Source organism: Lutjanus erythropterus, chromosome 4 (genome assembly GCF_056507025.1).
Source record: "Lutjanus erythropterus isolate fLutEry1 chromosome 4, fLutEry1.hap2, whole genome shotgun sequence".
In the NCBI taxonomy this organism is placed as follows: domain Eukaryota; kingdom Metazoa; phylum Chordata; class Actinopteri; order Lutjaniformes; family Lutjanidae; genus Lutjanus; species Lutjanus erythropterus.
Genome location: NC_139320.1, coordinates 14,851,272 through 14,875,018, shown reverse-complemented (window position 1 = coordinate 14,875,018; position 23,747 = coordinate 14,851,272). Strand labels below are relative to the sequence as shown.

Sequence of the window (23,747 nt, the reverse complement as noted above, 5' to 3'; positions counted from 1 at the left end):
GTTCCGAGGTTCTCATCTAGAAGTCACCCAAGAGGTTTTACAGAGAACCCTTTAATGTTCCAACGGTATCATATTGAACTCACCCAGGGGTTTCTACAGGGAACCTTTGTAAATAGGGTTTGATGAACAGAGAACCCTTTTAAGTTCCAGGGGTTTCTGTGAGGCTTTAACAGAGCTGAAGAGGCAGCTTAAGTTGAAGGAGGTTAAGTGAAAGTTAAGGTTGACACACTTCAAGCAGTTCTAGTGGACGCTGAAGTTGAACAAGTTAAAAGAGTTATATGAGGTGCAGGAGCTGAAAAGTGTTTGTAGGAGATGAAGAAGCAACATGTTGGAGCAACAACTGACCGTTTCATCCATTTTTATACTAATCTTTTCTTGTAATTTCCTCTACAATTTCCTATTTTATCAATTTTATATAGTTTAATATGTATATTTATTGTCATTACAATTAACAGTCTTTAAGTTCAAACGTTATGAGAATAGTTAATGAATGCACATACATCAAACATGTACACATGTAAATAGTTATATGGGCCTCTTATGTAAATGTACACACACACACTCAGAGTGTCATGCACACACACATATGGAACCGTATCATCGCTGCATTCTAAATGACCAAGCCAATCAAATTTGCCTAATGAGACATCTGGCATTCTGCCTGCATGTGGATGTCAAGCCCAGAAACAGCTGGGCCTTCACACAAACACACACACACACATTCCCTTTCTCTTCTCACACTTTATCACTGCTGTCAGATCTGGTGGAAGACAGAGAAAGAAACACAGAGAAACACACTGAATCACACATTTATTGGGCACACACACACACACACACACACACACACACACACACACAATATTTAGGAAAGCATTGAGGAAGGAGTCGTGGTCAAGACTATACTGCCCAATACACATTGTCACACACTCGCTTTCTCACACACAGTTCTTTCACACATGTGATATATTATGCATACATGAGTGTGTGTAACGCACTCACCACAGTCATAAATTAGATATATGGCAGTGGTGGTGGCGGCAGTGGAGGAGGGGGTCCGCAGAGAAGAGAAGACGAGTGCATGTGCATTTGTGTGTATGTGAAATCAGGAGGGGGGGCACAGATGGCTGTGGCCTGAGGCAGTTGAGGTACTGCAGCTAAACATGGAGGCTGCAATACACACACACACACACACACACACACACACACACACACACACACACACACACACACACACACACACACACACAGACGATGAACTGTGTGTGTGTGGTGGGGGCTGTGTGCTCACATCTACAAACATACTGTATAAAAAGAGAAATAAGAGACAAAGATTGTTAACTAATTAACTATTCTAGAACCATTTTAGTTTTAAAAATTAAAAATTATGAACTAGAAACCTTTTCTAAAACAAAAAAACATTTTTTCATAACATGATCATTTAAATTAATGACCACTGCCCTGCAGTATATAAAGTAGTCAGAATAAACTCCACCTTGACCAACTACAGCAGTAAAATTCAGCTCTCACATCAGTGCATCTAAAATAATAATTTTATACTCAGATATAATATCTCATAGAATAACACTCAGTGTAGCCATTTATTAGACGCACTGATACTTCTGAAACTTAAAGTACATGAAACATAACACCAAGGCAAAGGTAAAGTATATAATCATATACTTTGTCCACCACTGCTTGTCTTGTATTATTATAAAGTACAATAATTTCTTGGAAATACTCACTTCATACTATGAAGTTTATTATCAGTAATACATACAAAATACTACTAGCATTAGTATTAGCCCCTCACATAAAACAAAAACAAAAAACACAATAACTGCAAGTTTTTTTAAAAAATAATTTTAAGTATGTGGGCATCTTATACATTCTTCTGAAATTGTAAAGAAATGTAACCCTTACAAATGAATTATTAAGGTGTCTGTATGTAACATCCTAGTGTTACATAAAATGAGTACTGCAGTTGGACACATAGACAGTATATTAAATATGTTGAAGCCCTATTTAATATATGATCCATGGTTGTGGCGAATTGTGGCTCTTGCCCCTTCCTCTCCCGTCCTAACATTAAACTTTGATAATAACAAGCGATGATGAGTCTTACACCGTGAGTTGATCAGCTTTTTATAACTCTGTCAGTGCAAAGCTAAGTCCATTATCCCGAAAAACAAAAGCTTAAAAGTTAAGTGACTGCCTGCCAAACCCAGCTAACATACTGCTCAGTTTAACTGTAATAAACATCTACTCTTTCTACAAGATTATTCATGATTTCTTACAACTCAAAACAGACACTTGCTAATTAACTCTGTGTAAACGGACAGAATGTGAAACAGGCAAACAAAAATATTCTGCACAGAATAGTGGTTTCAAACATGCTGACTGTAGCCAGTATTTCAGCTTAGTTTCTTTCATCTCTAATGATATATCATGGTAATTTTATGATTTGTAGTAAATATATTACATATGGGTTATATGTCAACTTCAGCTTTTTTGGTATGTTCTATTGCCTCAGTTTAATAACTGAAATATAGTCACATTTTGCTAAAAACGATGACCTGCGCTGCTGCACTTTCAGCTCAGTAATGCTCCTGTATCAGTTCAGATGAAGTGTTGGGTCTGACTGCATCTTTACTGTGCTGGCCTGCCTTGTCCTCATCTGTCACTTGTCTCCTATAATACATGTTAGTGTCTTTGTCTTCGCTGTGGCCGCTCAGAGGCTGTCACCATCCAGCAGCTTGCCTCTGTCACGGCTCGTTCACACCAACAACACAATAAAACTTTCGCCCAGGCTCTTTCTCTTTTTAACCCTCCTCCTACTTCTTTTTCATTCCCTCTCTCTGTCATTCAGATCCTCTCTGCTCTTCCTCCTCTCCTCGCTGCATTCCTCCATTCCTTTCTCTTTCTCTACCCCTCCCTCTCTCTTACCCCCTCCCTCCTCCCACCCCTCCCTCTCTCCCACTTGTCTGAACTCTGACAGGTGTGTAATTGAATGATTAATGACTACCAGAGTACCCCCCCACCCCACACACTCTCCGACTGCCTCACACTTCATGTTAAAATGGAACTGTGCATATTTATGCACACTCATATTCATGCGCTGACACACGCAGCCGTGCACATTTTCACATTACACGTGTATTCATTTTGTTTCGATAGCCCAAATGGTCAAATTCAAACCAGTGGGACTCTGCTCATGATGGAGACATTATAAGGAATGTAACTATACACTGAATGCAATATATATATGATCCTGCACAGGGCCAACACTGTACAAGTGCTGCAGCAGAGCTCATTTTAAATTACAATCACACTGTTTTCATTTTAACTAAATGTTTCAAACTATATGAATTTTATGAAAATCAGTTCCCACAAAAATGTGTTTTTGACTTCAGTCATTTGCTAAAAATCAGCCAAAACCTCATACCTCTGATTTGTGAAGTCAAGGCAGATTTATCTGCTGCAGTACGATTCACTCCACCTCCTATATGCTATATTCCCTTCTAACCACAGTACACAAACACTGAAACACAATGCACATAAATGCATTCAAGCACTTTCTCCCTCCTCTCTCCTCTTCATTTGTCAACATGAAGTCAACAGATTTTATGCAGTCTTATTCCCACCATCTAATGGAGTCTGTGTTGGTGAGAGAAAAGGCTGGCAATCTATCTGAACCAATCATAAACTGAGGCTATGACTATGAATTATACTGTGAGTGAGAGCTGTACACTGATGTATGAATAAAGTATGTGTTGTTGATTTTCGCTGCTGAGATCCCTGCCTGGGTTGTGATGTCGCAGGATTATAAATTTCATAATCATTGTTTTCAAATGGAGGAAAAAAGGGCACCGTTATACAGCAGAGCAACAGGTTCAGCTGTTGTAGGAATAAATGATTTGTAGAGCCAGAGTGATTCTTGATTTCTAAGGCTGATACTGATAATGATATTCAAGCCTATCTCCTCAAAATTGTATTTACACACCATCAATTTGTTTAGCCAGCTGCACTGTTATAGAGAAATTTAATTAATATCTGGATAATGTTCACTGACAATGTTTTTTTCCAGTGAGGGAAGTGCTAGATTTTAGCATTGACAGCAAGCTGCATGGAGATGGTCAGGGTGAATGGAGGCAGTGTGAAACACGGGACTGAAGTGTGTGTCTTGAATTGCATGCATTAGGCTTGCGCAGCAAAAACACCATGGTAATTACCAAGAGAAATTGCATGGGCTTGGTTAATGTTTAAAAAATTAACTTAGCCTGTCTTGTGGTTCAAGTTGTATTCTATCGGATTGTTTGGTATGTTACTATTAAAGTTTTCTGTATTGAAACAAGATCATGATATTTACCAAAACCAAGTTCTATGGGGCCCTAAACAGAATTATAAAAAATACTGTGGTACAACTACAAATGGATATTGTTGGAAAACAAATTATTTAGATTGTCGGTGAACATTTTACCGATTCATTGACATCAACATTTGCAACTTGGCAGACATGCTCAGTAACAAACCATTAGTTCCTCATAGTTCGACTTGCCAGGAATGAAGCGCGTTAACATTATTGATTCAGGAAATGACCGGGAATTAATTGATTTGTGGATTCACACTTTTTAAATAAAAATACTTTTTAATGTTTGGGCTTGGGTCAAGGTGTCAAATATAAGACTAAGTGAAGTCATGAGTCATGATATGTTGAAGTCCATATCCAGGTGCAAATCTTTTTTGATTTTGTCAAATCGAGTCTAAAGTCAAATTTGTGACTCGAGTCAGATTTGAGTCCAAGTCATGTGACTCAAGTCAGCTACAGCCTTGCAGACGCTAACACTATAGACGCTAAGTCTTGTTTTAACATAAATGCATCAGTTGAGTTTGATGTAAGTTAATTGGAAAAATTCAAATTTAAATCAAAATTCAAATTGAAAATACATTTATTTATATCATGCTTCACAGAAAAACATCACCAGAATTCATATACTTCCATTTTTTGTCTTTCTTATTTTTGTCTGAGGAAAGACTTTAAGTGGCTGATGTTGTAGAACAGATGGAAGAACGTGTGAGGGATAATGTACAGTAAGCAGGTCATTATTGCAAAATAAACCCCAACAGGGTGAAGCAAGACTTGATGCGAAGCAATAATAATAAATGATTTTTGCAAAAATGACTGTCTCTCAGTACTAACTATTTGTTACTTACCTAAATAAATCAATATTTTGGCACAAAATGATTTTAAATGATTCTGTGGATTTTAAAACGATTTTATTACAGTCTGTTCTTCATAGCAACACTCCGCTATACAGAAATAAAAGACCTGAGAATCCTGTGATTCCCAATCAGAACCGAGTATTTAACAAAGCCATGTAATAATGGTCAATATAGGCCTACTTAACTTTGCATGCAGTGTTTATTATTACATGTGAGTACATTTGTAACATGAGGAATTAGTGTTAATTTGTTTTATGAAAAATAAAAAATAAACCATATCCATGTTTTCCCACTGAGAGCTTTGCGGTGAGTTCACCTTCCGACCTTCAGGTCACACTGATATGTAGAAACAGTTTGGATGAAACAAAAGTTTTTGCATGTTGTGAAAAGGAGAGAGGTGGAGGGGTGAAAGAGTAAGAGTGAGGGGCCCACACTGACCAGCATGTCCTATAGGAGTGAGTGTGCGGAGTGACAAAGAGAAATGAAAAGTGGAGGGGTGCTGGGGTCAGGACCTGGGTGCCAGGGAGAACAGCCATTTCCTGTTGACCTCTGTTTGCACTCTGGCCCCTGACCCCCCCTCCTGCTCCAGGCCGAATGGGGGCAGGGTCGAGGGTTACTCAGTGTTTGTTGTGTGTTTGGGGTGCTGTGGGTGGATGCAGGGAGGCAAAAGGTGGAATTATGTATGGATGTTTGAGGGCTAAAAAGATGTAATTCAGAGAAGAGGTGAAGGTTATGGATGGGCTGTGTGTATCATCAGGCGCTGTGAGGGAAAAGGTGGAAAACACTGAGGCTGTTTTGTAGTATTTGTACATGATATATGATATTATCCTTATTTTGGGTGATAAACAAGTAGGACGGAAGCATGTGAGGGCTGAAAAAGATCTATACGACCCACAAGGAGATCTAGTCTGTGCGCTGAAGCATTAAAGAAAAAATCAGTTCTTCCCTCCCTGTGATAATCCAGCCTGTGTGACAGATCACTGCAGCTGCAGCCCGAGGCCCCTGTCAGAGTTAAACAGATAGTCAGAGGAGGGGATGGAGCGACGTGACTTATGACTGAAAAAAGGGAGGAAGATTACACTATTTGTCAAGAAGATGTCCTGTAAAAGGGAGTGGCTTTGATGGTGGTTTATTATGCGTGAGTGTCGGAACATTTCATGAAGGAGCCAAAATATTCTTGAGTGATATGGTTAATTGTTAATCAAGAGTGCATTGGCTGTTTTTAATCATTTCTCCTTCCTGTTTTTGACTTTGGTGTGTCTGAGAAGTTGTGAGTGAGGAGAGGAGAGTGTCTTTACACCATATATATGACACTGGTGTTTATAATTAATGGTACATATAATTAGAGTAGTTAGGAGAGGAGTATGGGGAAATAACATGTCTTACATCTACAGGGATTGGTAAAAATCCAGTGCTGAGTTGGGCAGAAACAACAAGCACCTGAGGACCTTAAGGGGAGCCATATGCCCATTGCTGCTGTGTTTCAGAGGACAATTGCAAATCTGCAAAGGTTCGCAACACTTATTTCTCATAATGAACTGTTCTGGAGTTGTTTTTTCACCAAACTAACCTCTAGTAACAGAAAATATACACATGAATGCAAAATCTGTTGAAAAGGGTCAAAATGTTTGTATCGGAAGTGTTCTTGTTTCTATTTGTAGTCCAAGTAGTACTGACCAATTACACTCAAGCAGACTTTGGTTGCATGTAGGTAACCAGTCTGTCTGGATACAGAACACATTAGCGGAAATGCAAGCTATTGTCTGACTAAAATTTAGCCTTTTGATGACTTTGTTTAAAAAAATATAGAGTTTAGTTCATAGAGTGTAATTATTGGCTGAGTCCCAATTTCATGCTTAATTCTATACGGCATAAACTACATAATCTTCATAGTTCATTACAGAGAAATGCAATCATATCTGGGAGTTCATACCTTTGGTTTGGCCATCAGTAGTGATATAGGATGAAAAACTCCCAACGTCAATCATTATATGAGATGATTCAACAAAACTGTAAATATGCCTGAATGACTATATAGTGGGGGTCCTCCCCCTGAAATTTTGAGCATCTTTTTTCCTGCACTCTGGTGAATTTTATGCACCAATTTGTGCCTTTGTTATATCATTTTATAGTGTAAATGTCACAAAAAATTCAGGCAACAAGGGAGAGTTCAAAATATAATGGAATATAATGCAGTAAGGCTCTCACTGGGTAACACAAGGTCATGTGCTTGGCCCATTATTATTTCTAATCTAAATAAACAATATTATTACTCTTATCTACTCGACACTCTGTACTCTACTATACTTGTAATGTCAATTTTTATGCAGATGATACAATCTTGGTTGCATGTGCCTATTTTTTTGGACAGATTACCTTACAGTACTTCGCACAACATAAATGAAATGAATTTCAAAGCACATTAAAACTCGATCATCATCAACTCATCTCATTGCATACATTTAAACTTTTAATTCAGAATATTTTAGAGATGTGTGTGATTGTTTGTGATCCCTTGTGTATGTGTTTGTGTGTTTGTGTGTTCTATCTCAGTTCTATATCTCCTGCTGTTCTCACGTCTCTCTACCTTTTGTTAAAATGTTTTTAGGTTTATGCTTATAAAAAACAAAGTACCAAAGTCTCCAATAATTTTTTTCTGAGGTTTAAAAGACTGCATTTGACATTTTATTAACCACCCATATACTCAGTGATTTTATACGAATTTGTCTCAAAATCATGAAAAAAAAATGAGCAGTTTTCTTTGCTCTGAAATGCTGGGGGTGTGTCCACTCTGCTGTCTCATGGTCAAACACCGCTACCACCTGAAAACAACCTAAAACATGGACACTATAGCAGCTTTATTGGACATGTTTGAGACACCAGAGCCAGAAGATGGTTTGTGGGGGTTATATACTATTGGGGGACCATGGCTCTGGTACGTCACCAAGCCATATTTCAGGTCTGTTCAAAAAATCCTGACACAGTTTACCCGTCTAAGTCCAGTTTTTCAATCTGTGCAGTTTTTGTCTGCTGCACACTAAAAAAACTTCAAGTAAATTTCTAACGTTCTAAATCCGGTTTTAAAACATAAAGTATAAAAGTGGGACACATTGATTGACCTGCATTTTCACTTTCTTCACAGTAACGACCCACTTCCTCTACACACACACCAAACAAATGACTGTTGCTGCTATCAGAAACATAAAATCTCTCACCTCTTGCAACAGAGCAATAAACTGCCGACGAGTAGAGTCAGACAATACACACAAACAGAGGACCAGTGACAAATATTACAAAAAACATTTTAATACTTTAACGGTATTTCCCATCATCATTCAGAAATGTTTCAGCAGTCCGAGCGGAGTGGAGTGGGAGCCTAAATGTTTCAAGAGTCCTTTGGCTGCAGCTCCCCTCACACACCGCCGTGACAGACAAAAAATGTACTAGAAATGCTTACAGAAGATTGTGTGTGTGTGTGTGTGTGTGTGTGTGTGTGTGTGTGTGTGCGCGCATGTGCATGTTTTTGTAGGAATGGCTTTCAGTGTAGTGTGTTGCTATGTGTGTGTATGTTTGCATGTGTGTAGGATAGATCCTAAGGTAATGGACACCTTTTGGCATCTTAAGGAGGTCAGTGGTACGAGAGCGAGGCAGACTGGAAGTCATTCATAGTGTTTAGCTTCATGCTGAGGAAGAGCACTAATATTTCAACAAGCTCGCGTGAAGCTGCATCCGCCTGGAGTGGCACACATAAATATAAAAATAGAATAAGAAAAAACTCAAATCAGCTTTAAATAAAGTGTGTGTGAAGGTGTGTGTGTGTATCTTTGACAGTCAACATGTGAAGGAAGACAGGGAGTACGTGAAGAAGGCGTGTTCACAGGATCAAGTCCCATCCGGTAACGTCCATGTGTCGTTGCAAAATCCAGGGATAAATATTCATCCGTCCATCCAGTCTGATCGGCCATCCTTCCTGTGGTTCAGCAGGCATGATGGGAAGTGTAGTTTAAAGCATGTGTCTCGCCCACAGGACACAGTGGAGACATTTGGAGAGGAGGAAGCACTTCTACTCTGAGAGAGGTATGGCTTAAACCTGTGGGTCCAGACTGTGTGTGTGTGGAAGTAATGTTTATGTCTGCGTGTATGTGTGTGTGTGTGTGTGTGTGTGTGTGTGTGTTAGCGAGTGGAACAGCTACATTGAGGTCAGTGTCTTTCAGTGGGGAATGTAAACTTTCGGAGCAATGTGTCTTTTTTTTTCTTTAAATAGTGTTCTGTATGCATCATTGCACATACACACACACACACACACACACACACACACGCACACATATATATCTCACCGCACACACTCACATACACACATTCATACAGTAATTTGCCCTCACACAAACACCCCGACTCCCCCCCACAGCTAGTGTGCATGTATGTCCAGTCCCTGGGTGAGGAGCGGCTCTGCAGGATGTGCGTGCGGCGGCGGATGGAGCAGCATGGCAGGGTGGGGGTGTGGACCCGGGTAGGGGTGGAGGGAGGGTCCCGGGTGGGGTGGGTAGCCTGGCTGGGACAGTAGAGTGCCAGGGTAGTCACCCTGCAGAGAAGACATCCCCTGAAGACCTGGTGGGAAGACATAGAGGACAAGGTTACATTTTCAGTGTCGATAAAGTGGGATAGTTTTAGGATTTGGCTTCACTGAAGGCTAAATACTGAGCAGATATGAATTACGGCATTTAAAATAATCTGCCTTCCTCATTAATTTTTTTTTTCTGAATGGTGAAATCTGTAATTTTCTGTAATAAATAATAAAATGACCACAGTATGTCATCAGAGATTAAGGAAACATGTTAAGTTAAAAACTTGCTTCTCTGACAACAATGCTACAGTCGAGGTGTCCTTTGAAATTGTTATTCCAGCCTGTCTTGTGTTTTAATTTGCTGTTTAACGTTAATTAGAGTTCAAATTAATGCTGAATGCTCACTGAATGAGTAAGTGTCTGTTTATGAGTTGTAAGAAATCATTAAAATTCTTTTAGAAGGAGTAGGTGTTTATAATGGTTAAATTGAGCAAAATGTTAATGGAGTCTGGCAGGCAGTGAGACAGGCACTGAACTCAAACTGCATGTATGTGTGTATTTTCAGGGGGCTTTTATTTTCAGGATAACAGGCTGAACTTTAATTGGAGTTTGTAATGACTACCCACTAGCAGGAAAACAGCAGAAAACATAATTTTTTGATTTGCTAACTGACTAGTGGTGTGTATTAAACAACTTTCTAAGAGACTCTAATGACAGGTTCCAGTCTTTTGTTGTGTTTTTTTGGGGGGTCTGCAAACCTTTAGTTCATATTTAAACATAACTTTGTCCCATGAGTTAACAAGTTTATTTATGTAAACCAAAGTTAACTAGAGCTTAATCAGTATGGAGGGCTTTCTTACCCAAATTAAAATGGTTGAATGAATGAATGAGTAAACAAATACATAAATTCAAGTGCTGTCAGGACCTAGTAAGTATAAAGGGGGGGGGGGGGGGTATATTTTTGTCTGCTCTGTTGGCCTATTCTTTGTTTTACATCAATGTATATTCCTCATAAAATGGTGTATGTGGGATTGAATAAAAAAACTGCAGTGCACATCTTCCTATGTGTTCTACTGACAGTAAAAATATATCACCAGTCTCATCCTGTAGTTCTCAGTATTCTCAGTATGTCACAGTAAGCAGTATTCTCCAACAGGCTACTGTACCTGCTGTTCGAAGCCCGAGGTGGGCCTGTCCATCGAGCCCGTAGCCCCCAAGAGCTGCTCCCTCTGGGCTGTAGGGACCACCCTGACCTGTGAGACGACACATACACCATCAGACACAAATATATAACACACACTCAAATATACACAGAATTGTTTACACAGTGAGCGACCAGCTGACTGACTTATAAACACCAACCTGAGCGATTTGACTGGTCAATCATCGGCTGAACTATTCTCCTCCTGGCGTTGATGAACCTGCACGGGGAGAGAGACATTAAGAAAGAGTGTGTTCAGAGAGAGAGGGATAGATGGATGAGGCCACCCGTTAATGGAGAAAAAGGCTGACCGGGAGACTATTAACCTTTTCTATTTTACAACCACTTAACCCTTTCAGAGGGCAGAGTAAATCAACGTTAGGGCAGAGCAGGTATTGATCGCCCTGTGATAATTGATTGATCTGCATTGATTGGGTCACTCTGTGTGTGTGCTGCAGCCGGGGTACAAATAAAAACATGTATGTTATCATCTTACAAAATCCACTGTTTTACATGTAATGCTCACACTTCATATTTTGGTGTTGTGTGTGACTGACTGTATCAATATCCGAAGTGTAGAAATCAAACATTATGATATAACTAACTGATCAGAAACATGGAAATGTCACATGTTAAATGATTGTGTTTTTCCTGTGCAGATACATGTGTGCCTGGGGAGTGATAGAGGAATTTCGTGCTGATCTGATTATTGGATATTGATTTTCTATTCTGTTTCATGAACACAGAGCAAATGGATTTTTACTGCACTGCAGGTTCAGAAGAAAATGCTTCGTAGGACATTTCTTCCCCTGTTACAAGCTTCTCTCTAATAAACTAGATTATAGTCTTCTCTACAAGTCTTGTAATAGTGCTACCTTTCATTTAACTGACATTTATTGTGCACAAAATGTGCACAATAAAGAGATACTAAGCAAGGAATGTGGATTAAGTGAGGTGTAAAGTATAGATACTGTTCATTTCTACAACATCAATATGTCACTGATGTGGCAACAGCCACGTTGTTAAAGTGAAAGTTGATGCTCCGCATTTAAACATGACAGTTTAACTGATTATTGATAATCAACAGGGCTAGAATTAATGTATTGATTGAGTGTGCACTGACCAATTGTTGACCTGTAAGATGGTCAGTCCTGTGTCCTGTGACAGCTGCTTCTTCTGCTCCTCAGATGGGTACGGGTGCTGGGAGAGGACACAAAGACATAAGGTTAAAGACATGAACAGTACATAGAGAAACTTCCTAACTTATAGATCTTATGTTACATACAATATGTAAGTTCTGCTGCTAGGGGTCTAAATACAAAGAGAATATCAAAAGACGTAGTTTGATGACATCTGAAGTATCGTGGGATCATGGAAGTTGTTTTCTTCATTGATAAACCACCACTACTGTAGATGAAAATCTGTCCGATATGATTCAGGCAGAATTCATATTCATGGACGAGATAATACTGAAGTTTTATTCATGTAAGTTTAGTCACGTTTGCCAACTTCCTTCCTTACTCTGTGACACATCTGAGGTACACTGTGTTTTAACTGAAGTTATAGCAACTAGCGGCTAGTAATCGTCCCGTCATTTTGAATAAATTATCGATTTCTCTGGGTTTGACCATTGTTAAAAGCATTTGGGACAATGTACATGCACTAATCAACAAAATATATAACATATGTCTAAAATTTTTAGAAGTTTTAATGTGGATTGTAACATATAAATGCTTGGTAACCATGGTAATAAGGATAAAGAAAAAAATCCTTTACAGATGAACAGTCAAGTCAATGTTCCTATCCTAACTGAAGATAGGAAATTTGTATTACATAAACTTCCCAAAATCTTTGAGACACTCTCCTTGATTTAGGATAACCATTAAGCTGTCTTAATGTGTGTAATTTTCACTCGGAGTCTTTGCCAACAGTAGCTAACAGTAGCGTTTGCTAACGGTAGCTAATGGTAGTGTTTGCTGACTTGTTTAATCTGTATGACGGTTCTTTTATTGTTTTCACAAAATAAATGCTGGATACGGTGGAGACCGTGTCTGCTATCTTAGCCCACTGTCTTTTATCTTCAGAGTTAGCATTGTTGTTGTAAACTTCCCAAAACATCTTTGGATTTCCCTTTACATGGTACCAAAACCTGTAACTTTTTTGTATGTTTCTCTATGTTTCAATAATAAAAATCCAATGGTTACAAAGTTTTCTAGCCCGGTGAGATGAGAAAGGTTGAGTTGGTTGCTGGGTAACAGGCACAAAAGTTGGTAAGTGATGTTGTATTTAGGGTTTCTTAACCCTAAATACAACATTGTTTCTTAACCTGAGATAGGATGGGATTCCTACAGTTTGTTAAGATTTGCTTCTGTAATACCACATAGTGAAAAATCCAATCTTGGATTATTTAACTTAAAACTTAAAATAGAGAGGTTCTGTAATATAGACTCACAACAAGTGAGGCTTTGGTGGCTTTTTCCTCCAATCATGTCAGTAAATGCTTGAGGGTGAACAAGAGAATATAACCTTGAGGCTACCAGTGACATAATAATCTACAATAACATAATATATGTGAGAGAAATTTCAGTGTGAATACTGATGACCTTCCATCTGAATTCACATCTGCACTCACATTTTCAACCTCAGAAACCCCTCACACTCTGTGTCTGTATTTCTCTCTCTCACACACACACATACTGTAATAATTGGAGTGAAGCAACATTTGACCTGCCTCATTTAGTAGCTAATTACCTCACCAACAATTACTCACTCCATTTCTATCTCTTCCACAGTTATTGAATGGCGAGCATATTCACATAATCACTTAATCCCCTGATTTTTCATTTAATTTAATTGACCTCCATTATACACTCGGTTCCTCTGTCTGTTCTTGTCAGTGACGTTTTGCCTCACACTAAATCCTCTCTGTCAGTAATTATTCTCCCATGCAGCTATACACAAGCTTTCTTTGTCTTGTTACAGTGCTGCAGGATCGTTTTAATTATTGGCCAAATTCAATATTTTAACTTTGATGTGATAAGAATGTGAAAAAGCTTTCTCACCGACAGATGCTGGAAGAGCCACGCTCTCATGATGTTTGTAGCCACTTTGGGGAAGATCCCTCTCTTCTTGTTGTTCCTCCTGTCTCTATCCAACTCATCCTCCTCTCCTGTACTCGGGGAGGCCATTGCTCCGTCCAGACCATCGCCTGCAGGGATACAGCACATATTATATCTCAGGACTTTGTGAGTGGTACAACTGATACAAGCTCACAATGGTTTCACTGCATTACATTTATGTTGTATTGATATTTTTACAAACACATTTTACCATTTTTCAAGCCAAAAAGTTACATCACTTTTCCAAGTTTAATGTAGAATTTGTCACATAATTATCCACATTTCCCTGCAAACTTAACCCAGTAGTGATATATTCTTAGTTGTTAAGTGATCAAAGTTCCAGTCATGAAAAATTACTCTCATAATGATCAATTCTGCTGCAAATATGGATTTTCTAATAATTGTGCATTTCAAGTATAAAGTTGAAATGTTGGGAATGAAGGGAAAACTTTCAGTATTAATGCCAGGCATATGAAAAAATCAGAGGAGAAAGATTTTTTTAAATTTCACATTTTGAGAATAAAATCAAAATGTTGAGGAGAAAGTTAAAATACCATTTCACTCTCGACATATCCATTTTGCTCTTGACATTTAGACTTTATTCTCAAGATTTCAACTTTACTCTCGACATTTTGACTTTATTCTTATTTTTTTGACTTTACTCTCAACTTTTTTGTCAACATTTCTTTATTCTTGACATTTTGACTTTATTCTAAATGTTTTGACTTAGTTTCAAAATGCACAATTTAGAAAAATCTTCTTCCTTTCATTTTTTTCCTCATGCCTGCCTAATATTGTTCCATGCACAACATTGTTACAGACAAGTTTTACCAACATCACACTTAACAGTTAAGCAGTTTTGGCTCCATCTTTAGTTTTGGTATTGTAATAAGCATGAATGGTAGGTTGTGTATGAGTTTGTTGCAGATCTGGCTTCTGTGCACATGCATACCTTTGTTGCCCTGCATGCAGTGTTTTCTCACAGGTGCAGTATTTTCACTCTGTATGCGTGCATGCCTCTGTGTGTGTGTGTGTGTGTGTGTGTGTGTGTGTGTGTGTGTGTGTGTGTGTGTGTGTGTGTGTGTGTGTACCTGTGTCGCTACAGTTGTCTGCTGTGCTGAGTGAAGGCAGGCCACAGGTGCCTGGTGTTCCCAGAGGAGTTGTTGCACATTCATCTGGCTCCCGTAACCACGATGCATTCTGCAGGGAGACAGACACAGAGAGGAGGTTGGAGTGATGGGAAGGAGGGCAATTCCCATCAGGGGAGAGAACAAGGAGTCATGAAACACATGGTCATTATTCAGACATCCAGTGGATGCAGCTGGAGAGGTGGATTGTGGAGCCTCTCCTGCAGCGTTACTGTTTGACATTTGTTACTTTGGCAGCTCTTCTCACCTGCTCCGACAGACTGGAGCAGGATCCAGTGAAGTCCTCCATGTCAGACTTGGAGCCGCCCTCCCGTTCATCCAGGATGAGGTCTGTGGGCATTTTGCCCTTCAGACAGGTGATGTAGCGATGGCAGAAATTATCACACAAGTCATGCACCTGAGGAAACAGATTCAAATTCATCAGCACAGACTATTAACACCACTTCCTAATCAGTGCCTAAAATGCACATAGTAGTGCTGTGAACATTAAAGGAGAAGTTCACACTTTTTCTGTCTTCAAACATCATACCCATGTCCATATGTATACTGAAGCAGTATGGGTTGACTCATTATCTACTCACCCTCATGCTAACTGGCGGTCAGGTTTAGTTTTTTAGTCCACAGAACACTGCTGTTTTGTGGGCTAAAAAAAAGAATTCTTAAACTGTCTTTACGTAAGTGGTTTGAAAACTCTTCAACAAATGAGTAGTTATAGTATTTCACATTTTATTAAATTAACATTGTCAGTTTTGTTGATTTCATGATAAAGAGCACATGATTACAGTGCTGTTTTGCAACTGAAAAAAAAAAATCCTTTAATACAACACCAACCTTTTCTAACTCCAGTAGATGAAAGCGAAGAACCTGTATGGCCTGGATCATCTGTGGAGAGCAGAATGTGAGTTACTATCAACATGTCCTACAATCACGTGTGAAAAAGTGTGGTCACATGTTAATGTGATTTCAGCATCATACCAAGTTGTCCAGCTCAGGATTTGAAGAAAATATGGGCTTCTCTGAACGGATCTGTGACACAAAGCAGACAAATGAGCACAAATCTGAAAACTCTCCTTGAGCTCTGTCCTGTTCTGTTCTGTTCTGTGATTGGCTCTCACGGCTGTCGCCCACCTGCTTAGCAAAGGCAGCAATGTCGTCGTTGAAGGACTCGGAGGAGCAGACGTCGCTGTGATTGGTCATGCCGGGGAGGTGGGAGGTGGCTGAGAGGGAGGCGGAGTCTCGAGGGGAGCAGGTGGCGAGCTCGCACTTTTCAAACACTAAGGCCAGCAGTGGAAACAGTGGGTGACTGCGCACACACACACACACACACACACACACACACACACACACAGACACACATATACACAGTTAACATACTATACATAAACACAGTAACAGTTGACATAGTGTACACACGATACATTCAAAGAAGGTGTTATAGGAAACTTAATAGCAGAGTATTTATGAAACAGACAGCTGTAAACAGTTCACATGTATTTTCATATTCAGCGTACAAATATATACCGTATGTTAATCTGCTAAACATGCAAATGTAATGTAAACTACTCAACTATTTTCTAGCCACTAAGAGGCTACATAAATCACATCTAAGATTTCAAATGCACACATGCTTACCCATAGATCTGGTCTTTGTGGTGTTTGAGGGAGTCGGGGATGCTGGGTCCGTACTGTGGGGGAGGAAATGGCCTGACATCGTCCCCGTACCCCCCCACCGACATGCCCTCCGACCCTGAGTAGTGCACCAGCTCTTCATACTGAAACACGATTAGATAGAAAGACAGAAAACATGAGACACGTTCGACATCTGTGCCTGTCTGGCATCATATCATATCGTGATTTTATTACGAGGCTGAGCTGTCAGGGGGCTTCAGTGTCACGGCTTACTGGATGCTCAGTTAGAAAATCTGTTGCTGAACTGCTGGACATATTTTGTGCAGCCATTAATGTTGCGTGTTTGTGTCTGTTAGGGCTGCAGCAAACATTTATTTTCATAAGTGATTCATCTGACTATTATTTTCCTGATGATTTGGTTTAATAAATGTCAGAAAATAGTAAAAACTTGTCATAACAATTTCCCAAAACTCAAGCTGACATATTCAGTTTGCTTGTTTTGTCTGACCAACAGTCTAAAGTGCAAATATATTCAATTAACTATCATAGAAAATTGAAAAAGGATTCACATTCAGGAGGCTGGAGAGGAAAAATATCTGAAATGATTGTCAAAAAAATTTTCAGCTCTTGTGTGTGTGCCTGCATATGTATATGTAGCTTTTAGTGACAGTAATGTTGCAATGAAAAAGTCTTAATTGCAACTAATGATTATTTTCATTGCCAATTAATCTGTTGATCATTTTCTTGATTAATTGATTAGATGTTTGGTCCATAAAAAATGGTGAAAAATGTTGATCAGTGTCTCCCAAATCCCACAGTGACGTCCTCAAATGTCTTGTTTTGTCCACAGCCCAAAGATATTCAGTTTACTGTCATAAAGGACTAAAGAAACCAGAAAGTATTCACATTCGAAAGCTGAAATCAGAGAATTTGCAGTTTTCCTATAAAACAAATTACTTAAAATGATGAATTGATTATATAAATAGTTGGTGATTTATTTAATAGTAATCTATTAATCAACTAATTGTGGCAGCTCTAAAGAAAATGCTGTTGCTAATAAACTGTTTCAGCTCTTGTGTGTACATGCATACGTATTTGTAGATTTTAGTGACAGTAATGTTCTAAACTCAGCCTTTACAAAATAAAACTGCTTTTTACGCAAACTATTCTGTCTAATATTTACACTGATATACTGGGTCTATATACTACTTCCAGGGTGTGTGTATGTGTACATTGATGGAACAATGTCACTGGAGTAGAGTTTCAAAGATCAGTCATTTAATCAATTAACTGTCTACTGTTAAGTTAATTGCCAACTATTTTGATAATCGAATAATAGCTTTGAGTCATTTTTTGAAGAAATCGGGTGAAAATGATCTGATTCCAGGTTCTTAAATGTGAATATTTTATGGATTCTTTAGTCTTCTATAACAATAAACTGAATATCTTTGAGTTCTGGACAAAACAAGATCTTTGAGTACATCATCTTGAGCTTCTACAAACATTGATTGATGTTTTTCACCCTTTTCTGATATTTTATGGACGAAACAAGTGATCAATTCAAAGACAGAATAATGGACAAATTAACTGACGATGAAAATAATCATTAGTTGCAGCCCTACACCAGCAGTTCTGTGTACAGTACAATCTAGTCGTGTGTGCATAAATCCCCATTCCGTCATAAGAAAAACTCAACAGTCTCCTAGTTTTCACTTCATTACATGCTGTTAAAAATCTGCATTAAATTGCACTTGGATAACCTGAGAAATGTACAGCAAGTCAGGCCAAAAAAGCTGATTTTCTTATTGTTTTGAAAAGGAGGAGACGAGAAAAGAGGCAGATGAGATCCTTGGAGAAAGATGGTGAGTGAGCCTGTAGCTGCTAATATCATCTCCTCCCTCCTAAACTCAGACTAGACAGGAGCCGTGCTGAGACGTCCCTCACAACCCGCTGTGACAGCCTCACTGGGGCCCGCTCACACACACACACACACTCTAACACAGTGAATCAGACACACATATGGCACACTCGCAGACACAATCACACACACATGCACAGATACAGCCAGAGACAAGCAGTACACATAGCATCATGAATATACATGTGTGTCTCCCCCTCTCCTCTGTGTTACGGAGCTAATTTGTGCTTCACTGCAGCTTCTGTCTCTGAGGCGACGCTACTCAGGTCAGCAGATCTGCTTCTGGGTCTCTGTCTGTTGGATTAAAGGGACAAAGTCCCACAGGGCCACTGGGATCACAGACAGACACACAACACCTGCTAGGTGGCCTGGCCCGGACACCTTTCACTCCTGTGTTATTTTAACCAAGCTGTAAAAGTTATGATCTGCGCAGCCTAGTTCTTCTGTGGAGATGGTTGGTAGGTGTGTGACTGGAGGTAACAGCACGGACTCCCCTATATTTATTCTTTCAGATTTGCAGTAATTAAATCCATACTGCTATTACATTTTGGGCAGTATATTAACATTATATCAATATTTTTATACAAGACTAGATACCGTCTTAGATTTTCAATATCACATTGTGATATGGCAGAAGTGTGTGTTGTCTTTTCCTGCTAAATTACAGTAAGATTATGGAATTTTCTGACTAATCATACTTTTCTAGCTATTACATTACTTGACTTCACCCACTTAGCCATTATATCCACATTAGTTATATTTTTATATCAGACGTCTCTTTGTGTTAATATTTTGTGAACCAATTGTCATCCCCCCAATACTGTCGCAATATCAATAAATATCAATTTTGGGGTATTTGGTCAAAAATATTTTGATGTTTGATTTTTTCCATATTGCCAAGCCCTATTCTATTTATTTATTTTTACACTTTTTTAGTGCTTTCAGAAATTGTTTTCAAACTTTTTGTGCCCAAGGCAAGCCAAAATCTCAAGGCACACCTGTATTCATGCAAAATCTCTTTATAATCTCTTTATATTATATAGTCTTTATAACATGCACTATAACTGTTATTACTCTGTAAACATTTATTTTATTTAGTAATACCAAATAAATTTGGACATCAACATTAATCAGGCACTAATGAGGGCTTTTGGTGTGTCATCTGACAACTGCAACAGTAAAAACTGACTTCTATAGTTTTCAAAGAATTTTTGTATTGAGAAATGAGTGCATACAAAGCGGTGATGTTAGTAAATAAAAAAAATGTATAACTTTTTGTATAGTTGTATACTGCAATAATAATGAATAATTAATAAATATCTAAATTGCAAGTGGTGAGGCAGGACCAGTGAAATTCAACGTGAGGCCAGTTACATATTCTCTCTGTGTTATCCCTCTTACCACTCTTCATGCACTGCCCTCTTCTTGCAAACCCCTCTCCAGGACCCCTGGAGGTCTCCGGACCCCACTTTGGGAACCACTGTCCTAAACGGCTTATCAAATTGTTGTATTTCAGAGTCCCATATGGCCACCGGGATCACAGAAAGCACCTGCTCTGAGGCCCTGGCCCGGGACACCTTCTAGTTTTTATGGAGGCTGCGGCTATTAACACAATCACCGCTATCGGATTGCGCGTCTCTCTTTACGCATGGCCCCTCTCGGGTTTCTGTGCGTCAAGCGGATCAAAGCACACAAGTCGAGATGACAAATTCCGCCAAGTTTCCCTTTTTTAAAAGTCACGAAGTTGGTAAATAGGCTTCAGATGGCAGGACAACATTTTCATTGCAAGTTTTAATTATGTTGTTTCAACCGATGTTTAAAAGTTACCGCAGGCCTGACAGGCGCTGCTTCAACTGGGAAGAGACGACAACATGTCAGGATATGCAGGATTAATATCATTTAGCTGTAAAAAAAAAAAAAGGGGTTTTATGTTAGAGCGGAACATTAAACTGAGTAAAATAAAAAGTAAAAATTGAGGAGGAAATTGGGTGCGCAGCTTCAGGCGTTCTTCAAAGTCTCACTTAATTAATAAACCTCTTCAATTACTAATAATGCAAACTTTACTTCATATTTTAGTAAAATGGATATTACCTAAAACAAACGCCCCATTGCTACATTAAAAAATAAACATGTACAAAACTAGCAAACTAATTCGAAACTCATCCTTTTCTCCGCGGATAGGGTTAGAAAATAAATAGTGAAATGTTAATTTGCTTCAGGAGAATTTTACCTCAAGAAACGATTTAAATATTCCACCAAAACCTTGATGAATTAGCCTTAAGTTTTGTATTTTTTACCCCTAAACTTTAATAAAGAAGACTGCAAAAAGTTAGAACACACTTAGCGAAACGCCCAAAAGCTGATATAAATATTAAGTACTTTAAAACTTGGAAAATGGATTTGCATTTTACATTTTAAGCCGATAAAACCAAACAAATCAACGACCCGTTACAGTTTTGAGATCAAGTTCTGCCACAACAAATAAAAGTTTTAAAACTCTTAGTAAAGGGCCCCGACATGTTTCAAACTACCACGCACCAAACTCCATTTGATTTTTCTTAAAATTGAGCAGCATTTTCACTGCACAGAACAGAATTACCACAATATAAAGTTGAATGGGCCAGTTTGTCTTTTTAACATCCAGAAATCAGTTTACATAACCAGTGGCTGTACAAAAAGTACAAAGTACATTTATAATATCTAACAAAAAGCAGAAAGCTATTTGATGGTGGTTATCCTTATAGGTTTTAAAGCTGTTGTTAGTACAGTTGGTTCTGTGTGTCCGTGTGTGTGTGTGTGTGTGTGTGTGTGTACTGTAGCCTACAGTGTGTGTGTGTCCTCTCATCCCTGCTCTGTTTTCATACAGCAGTGATTTTCTGTCCACACACTGTATATCTCTAATTGCTCTCTTCTTCTTCTCAGAGGTCTCAGTCCTGCTGCTGCCCGTCAGCCACTGACTGTTTCTCCTCCACCACCACCTCCACCACCACCATGCCTCTGAATCACTGTAGCAAAAAAACTGACCTACTTACCGAGTTGAAGAGCTGCATCTCCTCTCTTCTGCCTCTTAATGACCTGCACTGTTCTAACGCCTCACTGACATTTCACAGCAATAAATACATATTATTCTAAGGAGAGGGTTAAGTATTACATCCAAATCAACAAAGATTTCTACATGCTTTATATAACCTACACTAAACTGCATTTCGCCTCATGAATTAGGGCTTATGACTGGTTAAAGGTGGTTTAAAAGTTGTCTCATCATAAACATTTGGTGGCAGGTGAAGGACATTTCTAAATAGATATTTGCAGCACAATTGCAGGATTTCTGATGCTCCTGCTGGCACATTTCTCTGTTGTTTTCCCCTAAACACTGAGCCCATGCCAGCACAGTCCACTAGTCTTGTTTCCAGTGGGCCTTGTGTTTTGTATACGGCTGCTAAACCCGACCAGAGACCCAGCAGTGCAAAGAGGATTCCCACCCATATGCTCTCATTATGATGTCTGTCTAATTACCTCTTAGTATAAAATCTGTTATCCCACCAGGCTCTGCTCTAAAACCATTCTCATTAAGTAAAATAAAATAATAAGATCAGCAGCAGACCTACCCTCTTCTCCATGCGACTCGACAGCCAGTCCTACCCCGGAGACGATGATGCTCTGCTCGGCTAGTCCAGCGAGCTTTGCTCCCTTCCTCTGTCCCTGGGGTCCTGGAAATAAAAGTAAATATGTCTCTTTATATTGATTAAGACTGAGGTTGCAAACACGATTACTATCATGCAAAAACAGCCTGTGAGGATTCAACAAAAACACAAGGCAGACCTGCTCCCTGTGTGTGTGTGTGTGTGTGTGTGTGTTTACTCCGAGCCCATCGCGGTTTATATTACAACATTATGATGGGACTGGAGGTTTTATGGACGCTCGTATCCATCTATGTACGCTTAATGCTTTGTAATACACTTAGCGATAATAAAGCTCGCAGCCTATTAAATGCAATTGGTTGGAGATATTGAGTAATACACAAGGCTCCAGTAAATGGTGTAAAATGTCCCACCGAGACGTAAATATTCGCCGTATCCAGTCCTGTTCGGCCCGTGTCCGGAAAAAGTCCAGAGACCCGGTAAGCAGCGGCTTCCTGCAGCGCCTCGCCTCCGCCTGGTGCGCTTCTTGCTCCGGCTCGCAGCCGTCGGGATGCTCGCTGCTGCTGCTGCTGCTGGGGGAGGCAGAAAGAAAGCAAGCGTCCCTTCTTTCCTTCCCTTTTTGGCTCCTTGTGCTCGCTGTCCGCGCAGCATACGGCGACAGGCTGGAAAATGTCACGGCTGTGGAATGAGCGATGGTGTTTTCGGACTCAAGAGGAGAGGAGAAGAAGGAGGAGGAGGAGAGGAGAGGAGAAGGAGGAGGAGTGGTGATGGTGGTGTGCGGTGTGTGGGGAGGTTTCGGAGGGTCAAAACGCGACGGGGTCTCTTGCCCCCCCTCTACTTCCATCCCTCCTCCTCCTTTACTCCTCCTCCTCCTTATCACACACGCACAAAACACCAGAGAAGAAGAAGAAGAAGAAGAAGAAGACCCCCTCTATCGTTTTATCTCGGCTCTCCTCTCTGATATCAGTGCTCCATCATCCGTCCATCCTTCCCTCCTCTCCTCTCTCTCAGCCGCGCTGCTGCTGCGCCAGAATCATCTCGGGATAACTCGGGAGAAGAATCGTGATAACTCTGTCACTCTGGTGGGATGGAGCATGTTTAACAGAGCCTATTGACCTCTGCTCGGAGATCAATTAAAGTGATTGGAATGGGAATCACTCAGTGGTGTAGCCTAACAAGATCTTTTGCTTTAGTAAAAGTAGAAATACCATCTAAAACACTCTGTTACATGTTAACCTCCTGAGTCCAAAATGTCACTTTTTTTTATATCAAAGACACAAATTCCGCTGGGGTATCATATTTCACCT

At 39.5% G+C, this 23,747-nt stretch overlaps 1 protein-coding gene across 1 annotated transcript; it reads right to left on the bottom strand.

The window, feature by feature from the left end:
* Positions 1–8,510: 8,510 nt before the first annotated feature.
* meis3 (myeloid ecotropic viral integration site 3) lies at positions 8,511–23,328 on the bottom strand. The gene is made up of 13 exons (XM_084717054.1): positions 22,854–23,328; positions 22,408–22,509; positions 16,885–17,024; positions 16,381–16,555; positions 16,228–16,278; positions 16,084–16,134; positions 15,500–15,649; positions 15,196–15,304; positions 14,048–14,193; positions 12,109–12,185; positions 11,147–11,205; positions 10,951–11,037; positions 8,511–9,828 (listed from the first exon to the last, which is right to left on the bottom strand). Exons 2-13 carry the CDS (start codon positions 22,417–22,419, stop codon positions 9,629–9,631), a joined length of 1,257 nt encoding a protein of 418 aa, XP_084573180.1. The 5' UTR covers positions 22,420–22,509; positions 22,854–23,328; the 3' UTR covers positions 8,511–9,628.
* Positions 23,329–23,747: the final 419 nt, after the last annotated feature.

Coding starts and splice junctions, on each gene's coding strand:
- meis3 (XM_084717054.1), bottom strand. Junction 16,556..16,884: donor CACAAAGACCAGATCTATGG/GTAAGCATGTGT, acceptor GTGTGTGCGCAG/TCACCCACTGTTTCCACTGC. Junction 9,829..10,950: donor CCTCGGGCTTCGAACAGCAG/GTACAGTAGCCT, acceptor TCTTCCCACCAG/GTCTTCAGGGGATGTCTTCT.